Source organism: Wasmannia auropunctata, unplaced genomic scaffold (assembly GCF_000956235.1).
Source record: "Wasmannia auropunctata unplaced genomic scaffold, wasmannia.A_1.0 LD336103.1, whole genome shotgun sequence".
Classification (NCBI taxonomy): domain Eukaryota; kingdom Metazoa; phylum Arthropoda; class Insecta; order Hymenoptera; family Formicidae; genus Wasmannia; species Wasmannia auropunctata.
This window is the reverse complement of record NW_012026787.1, coordinates 1,724,332-1,733,774: the sequence shown is the minus strand read 5'-3', so window position 1 is coordinate 1,733,774 and position 9,443 is coordinate 1,724,332. Positions and strand designations below refer to the sequence as shown.

The 9,443-nt window shown below is 51.6% G+C and overlaps 2 protein-coding genes across 2 annotated transcripts in view; one reads left to right on the top strand and one right to left on the bottom strand.

The window, feature by feature from the left end:
• Positions 1 to 167, bottom strand: part of LOC105457913 (vacuolar protein sorting-associated protein 13-like protein) — an 11,680-nt gene extending 11,513 nt beyond the window's left edge. Inside the window, exon 1 of the mRNA XM_011702859.1 lies at positions 68 to 167. Coding sequence (XP_011701161.1) covers positions 68 to 167 — 100 coding nt within the window. The remainder of the gene's footprint in view (positions 1 to 67) is intronic.
• Positions 168 to 4,075: 3,908 nt separating this feature from the next.
• On the top strand, positions 4,076 to 4,588 carry LOC105457904 (RNA-directed DNA polymerase from mobile element jockey-like). The gene has a single exon (XM_011702846.1). The coding sequence runs from the start codon at positions 4,076 to 4,078 to the stop codon at positions 4,586 to 4,588; it is 513 nt and encodes a 170-aa protein (XP_011701148.1).
• The last annotated feature ends 4,855 nt before the right edge of the window (positions 4,589 to 9,443 follow it).

Genomic DNA, 9,443 nt, shown 5'->3' with positions numbered 1-9,443 from the left:
GCTCTTCCGATCTATTCTGTCAGCCATTGTTGTTCGTTTCGTGATGAGTAGAAATCGAATAACTTACTCTTGTATGGTTGTGAAATCCAGAAGCGTCCAGAAGCGTCAGTCTTCGGAATATGGCTGACTCTTTCGTGTGAGATCCAAACTCGTATGTGGGGTTCCATGGACCTCACAGGAAGCACCAAATTGTTTTGTCGTTTATGTAGGTCAATAACTGTGTGTGTTTTCTTCAGCAACGATATATTTCGAACAAACGTCTGGATACAGTCACAATAATTAACACGTAAAATGTCCCCTTTGCACGTATAATTCGAGAGTCTCGACAACGCCTAGGGGCCAATGCCCTGAGTCGAGTCTCGATAATTCTTAACGTTCTCTGACAAACGACGTTTTCTCAGAGAGGCCGGAAGACGAATGCCTCATCCCGATCCCGAGATTCCCCACGCATCTATCGGATGCGTGGATTCGATCCTCTATTGGAGAATCCCGGAAGCGGGAGCCGAAGATCGACGGGGATGGCCGGATGACTCGTTCGTCCGCCACGTCGACCGAGATGGCAACTCTTCTGTACGCATATTTTATGTCGCCTGTTGGCGGCAAGTTTGTAAGCACCCAGGTGCTGCGTGTTCACGCATATAATATTTACCTCTTTGATATTGTCGTGCACGACCCTACGTGTATGTACGCATTAGGAACCACTACAGATTTCGGCGGAACTACGTATGAAACACTGGTGAAGGACACTTATATAATAATATCTGTCATTTCAAGTAATAGAAACTTAGACGTAAGACAATAATATATACGAGGGAGTACACTGATAAAATATTCGATCTCTGCTGAGGTCTAGTGTGGTGTCAAGCTTACATTAAAACGTAAGATCCTCGGGCGGGCCTTAGATAATAGGCATCGATTTTTTTATCTTCATCCACTTCCTCCTGTCTGGAGTTCTCTATGTACAGACAGGTCATCTGGGGCAAGAGTGGGCCTATTCTTGACAAAAAGCCTATTTTCTACTTATAATATGGCCAGTATAAAGAATGGAAAAACACCCTCGGGGATTCGGAACTTCGAGGAACGGCGCGAGGAGGATTCTTGTCCCTGGCCCCCCGTATCGACAGCATGCAAAGGGAGTGGGATGGGAGTGTCAACAACGAGCCCCTCATCCAGGCCGGCTATCGTTGGTATGGAGCGGACGAACATTAACCCAGCGCGCTGTGGGCTAGGCCCAGGCACGAGCGGTGAAGAGTCTACGGCTGTCGGGGAGGGAAATAGAAATGATGATAACATGGCGGCTAGACCAATTGCCACTGTTGGAGCCAAGAAGATCAAAAGTAACAGCCGTCCGGGAACACCCGAGATGGAATTCGTGACCGCCTTGGATATCGGGGAGCTAGCCAGACCATCAGCGCCGATGCATCCAGACACTGAAAGGATGACTAATAAGACCGGTACGGGTTCTAGGAGGAGCTCCGTCTCCTCTCGATCTTCTGTAAGGAAAAAGAGGAAGAAATCAATCTCTTCCGCTGGGGACTCGGAGGAGAATCCACCGATCAGTAAACTCTACGGATCACAGAGAGCAGCGGTGAACTCGCTTATTGGGAAAATAGAACATCTTTCCTCGACTGATATCGCCGCGCTAGCCACCGAATAGATGAACGAAACTGAAGAATGCCGGAAAAAGTCAACAAACATAAGCGGAAAGGTATCTAGAACAATGAAGGTGAACGTCAGCGCTACAGCGGAGGCATTAAAGATTCTTGCTATGAGGGCTTCCTTGGAAGGATATATCGGCTATTAAAGCAAAAATGCAGGATCTGCAAAAAGAAATCATAGGAGTCAGAGAAAAGAATTAGAAACTTAGGTTCAGGAATGCCGATCTGGAATCCGGAATTACCCCGATTGATAGCGGTGGAAATTTACTTGGGATGAAGAACGGGACGCTCCCTGGACCATCACCTGATGTCCCCGGTAGCGGAATGGATGACGAGGAGAAGCAGTTCGCGATCGAGAGCCTGACTAGAGGGAGCAGGCCTCCGTCTCCTCGCATGACTAATCCATTTAGGGAAGACTTCTGTGCGCGTCTTGCTGCCACCATTAGCGATGCAGTGGCTAACGCCATTAGGGCTTATCTATCGACGTCGGAGGCCCCATGGGGTGGGCCTCAGGAGCAGACTCGACCACACCTGCCCTACGGAGTTCGCCTGGGAGAAAGACGCACCTCTTCATCCATGGCGATCGACTCTCAGGCCCTGGAGACGGATGATGGGGCTTCGCATGGCAATGTAACCTCAAAGAGAAAACGGAAGAGACGTGCCAGAAGGTCGACGGTGAGATCTCAGCCTCCTCCATTGGAGAAGGGGAAACGGATGAAAGACCCAGCTGACCCATTGCAATATCCTTCGCTGCTTACTCCTGGAGGGGTTAGCCGGAGGCTTGTCCTCGAATTTGGAAAAGCTTTAGGGACTCAACGGAGGCGCGCTCCGCGCTCAGCGGCGGTAGCGGTGACGTGCCCATCGGAAATGACATATGCCGAGGTAATTTGAAAAGCCCGAGACAAGATCATCTTGGAAGAATTGGGAATAAATAACACCAGGATGCGGAACACGGTTGCCGGCGGAGTTCTTATTAAGCTGCCGGGCTCGGACATGTCTTCAAAGGCGGATGTCCTGGCGGAGAAGTTAAGAGAGACATGTCGGGACACCGGGATTCGTGTTACGAGGCCTTCCCGGAGAGGTGAACTCCGGCTCTCTGGTTTGGATGCCTCAGTCTCCCCAGAGGAAATGACGGAGGCAATATCCAAATCTGGAAGCTGCGCCTTGGATAGTGTTAGACTGGGCTAGGCCAGAATCACTCGTAATGGTTTTAAATCGGTATGGGTGCAGTGCCCGCTGGATGCGGCCCTCTGTCTGGTGCAGGCGGGCAAGCTACGTATAGGATGGTCCACGGCGAGGGTCGATCTTCTGAAAAAACGATCCTTGCAATGCTATAAGTGCCTCGCTGTAGAACGTGTACAGGAGAGGTGTCCCAGCGAAGCTGACAGGATCTTAAGCTGCTTCAACTGCGGCGACGCGGGACACAAGGCTCGGGACTGTGGGAGGCCGCCTAGCTGTCCAATATGTAAAGATCGGGGCTTGCCCCACAATCATAGGGCTGGGTTGGAGATCTGTCCCCCGTGCCCACCTAGAAATCTGGGTAAAAGTCCAAACAGAAGCCTGAGGGATGTGGCATATCGGAGAACTGCCGCTGACGAACAAGGAATTGCTCGAAATGGCAAACATTATCCAAATCAACCTGAATAAGTCCAGGGATGCCCAGGACCTTCTCTTACAGGTGATGCTCAAGCAAAATTGCGGCCTGGCGTGCATCTCTAAGCCAAATCGAGTGCCGAATGATGACAGGTGGGCGCGTTCTACAGAGGCCACGCCGATGGCAGCTGCCACTTGGCAGGACCCTGCGGCCCCAAGATCGACTTCCATCCTAAACGGAGGAGCAGACTTTATAACTGTCTTGTGGAACGGAATCGTGGTTGTGTCGTGCTACTTCTCGCCGAATAAAACCATGAATCAGTTCCGTGCCTTCCTTACCTCGATTAGTGAGACGGTCAGGAATTATTTAAGTAGGCCCTTATTAATCCTAGGGGATTTTAATGCAAGATCTCACATATGGGACGACAAACACCTTACTGCGCGAGAGAGTCCTTTTCGAATGGGCGTCTTTATTGGACCTGAGATTGCTGAACAAAAGCCACACTCCTACGTGTGTAGCTACGTTGATTCCACCTAGTAAAAGTCCTGGAGGTCAGGCCCGTCGTAACTGTTGCCGATCGTCCTAGCTCAATAATAATATATTTATGATCCGAGAGAGATTCAGCATCCGACGCATCAAGCAGATCGGCCGGTAGGATGAAGGGACTGAGAGAGATTCAGCATCCGACGCTACCTCCCAGTGGCGTATAAGCGGAAGGGCCTCTCCAGCGGCCCTCCCGCTTATACGCCACTGGGAGGTAGCGTCGGATACTGAATCTCTCTCAGTCCCTTTATCCTACCGGCCGATCTGCTTGTTGAACGAGATGGGGAAATTATTCGAGAGAATCATCATCCAACGAATCAGACATAGCGTATCTACGGGTGTGGGATTGTCCCCCCACCAATTTGGGTTTCGCGCACAGCGTTCCACAGTGGACGCCCTCTTACGTTTGAGGGCGATACTGGAACCAGTATACGAGGGGGGACGAGTCGGCGTCGCGATATCATTGGATATTTCCAATGCATTCAATTCGTTCCCCTGGGAAAGGATTTGGCAAGCTCTTGTTGCGAAAAAAGTCCCCAATTATTTGAGAACCATTGTGGAGAGTTATCTTTCGAATAGGTGGATCTGTTTTGAGGATGCAAAGGGTCGCGTCAGAAAAGTCCCAATGACATGTGGAGTCCCGCAGGGTTCGGCCTTTGGCCCAGAAGCATGGATCTTCACATATGACGAAATACTCAAGCAGATTATGCCGGAGGAGGACTGTCATGTCCTATGCTATGCTGATGATACACCTATACATAGTCGCGATAGGGGACTCTTTAAAGATAGCTAGCGCCCGTCCAGAATATGGTGTCGCTATTATTACTAGACACATTGAGAAACTTGGATTGAGGATATCTCCCCAGAAGACTGAGGCATGCGTATTCTCCAAAGCGCACAGATTCGTACATTGCGGGTTCTTGCTTGTCAAGGGAGAGATGGTATCCTTAAACTCCAACTTAAAATATCTGGGACTTACACTTAGTAGAAGATGGACCTTTGGAAAGCATTTCACCCAGCTTCTACCCAAGGCGGAGAGGCTGTCTCTCGCTTTGATTAAACTCATGCCAAATCTGCGAGAGCCGAACGAACATGTCAGTCAGTTGTACAGTGCAGTTATTCACTCGGTCATCTTTTATGGCGCTCCAGTATGGCCCCCACCCTGAATGTAAATCGGAAAGTCGGTGACAAGATAAGGGCGGTACAACGTAGGATAGCGCTACAAGTGATAGCCGCATACAAAACGGTATCATATCAGACGGCTTTTCTTCTTTCTAGAACGATGCCAGTTGAATTCCTGGCAGATAGATACCGAGAGGTATTTCTCGAAACTCGAGCTGTCCAGAGGACAGACGGAGGGGTTCCAATTACCAATCGAATACATGATCTCATCCGAACGAAGGCCTTAGATGCGGCATTAAATAAATGGGCAGAGGCTTATAGGAGAATAAGCGAAACTGCGGTTGATATTAGAAGGGCCCTGGTACCAGTCCTTCACATCTGGTTCAAACGAACTCACAAACATCTAACGTATAGGATGACGCAAATACTATCGGGCCACGGTTGCTTCTACTTCTACCTGCATTGTATTGAGAGGGCGCCGTCGCAGGACTGCTCCTTTTGTGCAGACCTATGCGACACGAACTTGCATACGCTGAGAACATGTCCGGCATGGGCTTCCGAAAGAGAGGAACTGGTGGAAGCGGTGGGACCGGACATCGCATTGGACACAATATTCCCAGCGATACTCGAATCACATGAAAAGTGGCTGGCTTTTGGAAAGTTCTGCGAAAAAGTCATGCTGAAAAAGGAAGAGGCAGAACGAGCTAAAAAAGCGCAGATCATAGAACAGGATCTGATATCAAATGATTCGTGAGATAAAGAATAGCCTTTCTATGCTAAAACCTGCCTAGCAAATCTCAACCCCATTTTGAAGGCTTTGAAAATTTCTGAGTTTTCCGCTTGTTTTCTTCTCCATATGAATAGCAACATATCTTTTGCTGTAGCCTGAAAGACAAGAGAGCCTAAAAGCTCCCATGATCCCCAAGGGCCTTGAAGTAGTGCTCTCCAGCGGTCCCGGGGCCACCTTCATTGTGAGATCGGGTTAGGTCATCCTCCCGTGGTGAATTTAGCAGGTAGGCGATGGGAGTAGGCGACCGGCTTGCGATTACCCGTTGAATCCTGCACTTACCCTGTCACAGGCGCAGGGATCTTTCGAAGATTTACCACCACGTTAATAAAAATAAAAATAAAAAAATTCTTAATTTTGCTTACCTCGCCGCGGAGTAAGGAAAATTATTCTTTACTTACCCCGCCGCGGGGTAAGCAATTATTAATTTTGTTTACCCTGCCGCAAGGTAAGAAAAATTATTATTTACAAACCCCGCCGCGGGGTAAGCAATTTTTAATTTTGCCTACCCGGCCGCGGGGTAAGGAAAATTAATTTCTGCTTATTCCGCCACGGGGTAAGGAATATTATTTCTTATTTACCCCGCCACAGGGTAAGGAATAGTATTTCTTACTTACCCCGCCACGGGGTAAGGGAGAGTATTTTTCACTTACATCGCCGCGGGGTAAGGGAGAGGATTTTTCACTGGGTGATACCCGATTGACCACCAGCCACTCACAGCGCTTGAACAGTGGAAAACCTCTAGGCACCGGCCGCTGTGAGTGGCTGTGGTCAATCGGGACGTGGTCAAACGGGACGCTCCCTTTTTCACTTACTCCGCCACGGGGTAAGGGAGAGTATATTTCACTTACCCCGCCACGGGGTAAGGAATATTATTTCTTACTTACCCCGCCACGGGGTAAGGAATATTATTTCTTACTTACCCTGCCACGTGGTAAGGGAGAGTATTTTTCACTTACCCCGCCAAGGAGTAAGGAATATTATATTTTACTTACCCCACCACAGGGTAAGGGAAAGTACTTTTCACTTACCCTGCCACGGGGTAAGGAATATTATTTCTTACTTACCCTGTCGCAGGGTAAGCAATTTTTAATTTTGCTTGCCCTATCACGCGGTAAAAAATATTATTTTTTACTTACCCTGTCGCAGGGTAAGCAATTTTTAATTTTGCTTACTTTATCACGGGGTAAGAAAATTATTTTTTACTTACCCTGCCGCAGGGTAAGCAATGTTTAATTTTGCTTACCCTATCATGGGGTAAGGAATATTATTTTATACTTACCCTGCCGCAGGGTAAGCAATTTTTAATTTTGCTTACCCTATCACGGGGTAAAGAATATTATTTTTTACTTACCCTGCCGCAGGGTAAGAAATGTTTAATTTTCCTTACCCTATCACGGGGTAAGAAATATTATTTTTTTCTTTCCCTGTCACGAGATAAGGAATATTACTTTTCCTGGCTCCCCGGACGGGTGTATGGCACTGAGCCTGCAGCCCCAACCCGCGAGGAGAGCGGAGTAAACCGCAACCAGGCGCGTCATCGGGTGGCGGATTGGGGCATGGCCTTCAGAGAAGGTTAGCTGCGAATAACCCTTCGGGGGAATAAGCAGCCGCGGACCAAATCCGGGCCGTAACTGGCTCGTTAGCCATTCGGGGCGCCCGTGTTAGGGCCTTGGCGATATTTTCTAAGTAGGGCCGATGCAGTAGGTCTTTGATTGTGGTGACTGCGTCACTATAAAGCCGCGACTTATGAACACGGACGGTAGCTGGTCGCCACGGCGGACAAGGTGGGGCCGGGTCGTAGCGACCTCACCCCATCCGTCCGTGGGGCCCCCCGCGTAGCGGCGCCTGTCACACTGCCCGCATTGTCGGAGGTGTGGGACCCCCGAAAGCTTCGGCAAGTAGGGGGCTGGAGCCCAGCGCCGAGATGCATTATTCCTCGGCTCGTGGCATATGTTGGCACCCCGGGGGAACTCGGGGTCTTAAGGGCATGCCCTGGCCTTCGCAGCCGTGACTGGTGGTGGGGTTGAAACGAGTTATGAGTTTCTTAAATTCTAACGTCGTTGAGAAGGTAGCTCCTTCAGAGCTGACAACAGAAGAAAGCTAGATAACACCCGCTGGTGGCTCCGGAATGCCGGAGTCGGAAGGGTCTCGCCTACCTTCCACCGTTTTCGCTAGGCCAGGCCCGGCCTCATTTAAGAGCCGGGCGGAGACCAAAATTCAATCCAGGTCGAGCTCCGTCGCCTCCAGGTCATCGGCCATGTCGATGGCCAGCGCTTCCCAGCTGGGAAAGCGAAAGGCTGATTTCCAGAGCGATGATAGCAACCGGGAGGACAGCGAGGAAAACTCGATTGTTGTCGCCTTAGAGGAGAGCATCGCCCCGCGGAGAAAAGGCCGGCCAAAGACCCCTCTCATGAGGGTAAATTCACCGCCGCTGAGAGGAAGATGACCGCGAAAAGGAAGCGAGCCGAACGGCTTGAGAAGGAATCGAAGGACACCGAAGAAGGGCTGGAGGGTGGCGACCGAAATGGAGGATCTCTCCGATCATCGTGTTATTACGATGGAGGTCGCTGTCCGTACACCGCTGACGCCCGCGAGGGCCGGCCCTGCGCCCGGTGCACGTCGATGGGCAATAAAAAGGATGGACCCGGACAGGTTCCAAGCGGCCGTGGTGGTCGGCTGTTGGGCTGACGATGGCCGGGATTTGTCCGAGGTTTCCCTCGAGGAGGAGGTCGGGCGGGTCCGGGAGATAATACAGGACGCATGTGATGTGTCTATGCCCCGGATCCCTCCCGTCGCCGGGCCGCGCACTGATGGACGGAGGAGATCGCCGATCTCCGGCGCCAGAAGGGTCTACACGCGCGCCCGGCGTCGCGGAGATGTGGAGGAAATCGCCGAATCGTACTAGGCACTCCGTGCCGCACGGGGCGCCCTGCGTCTGGCGATCCGAAAGGAGAAGGCCAGGGCCTGGGCCGAGCTAATAGCCGATCTGGACAGAGACCCGTGGAGGCGTCCCTACCGCTTGGTACTTAACAAGCTGAAATCGTGGACGTCCCCGTTGACGGAGACCCTGGAACCCTGGTTCCTCGACGGCGTGGTGGGGGCTCTGTTTCCAACCAGGGAACGGGAGATCCCCCCGCGCGGCGACTGCTCCGTGGTGGAGGGGTGGTCGGAGGAGTTAGAGGTTTCGAGGTTGGAACTGGACCGCGCCGTCCGGGCCCTGAGGGGCAAGCCCAAGGCTCCGGGCCCGGACGGTGTGCCGAGTCACGCCTGAGTCCTGGCGAGTGATGACCTTGATGACCGCCTGAGGCACCTGTTTACCAGGTGCCTCAGGGAAGGAAGGTTCCCTCAGCCATGGAAGGTGGCCAACCTTGTCCTCCTGCGCAAGGAGGGCAAGCCCGCGGAAAGCCCTTCCGCGTATAGGCCGATTTGCCTGCTGGACGAGGTCAGTAAAAGAGAATCTTTGAGAGAATCATCTCGAACCGCCTCGTCCGACACTTATCCCAGGGAGATGGTCCGGATATATCGCCAGACCAATATGGTTTCCGGGAGGCCCGATCCACTGTCAATGCAATTAGGCGTGTCAGGGGCCTCTCGGAGTCCATGGTGGCAGACGGGGAGGTGGTAGTTGCAGTGGCGTTGGACATTTCCAACGCCTTCAACTCCCTCCCCTGGGGCCGGATCAGGGAGACGCTGAACTACTTCCAGCTGCCCCCCTATCTGGTCGCCATCGTGGAGG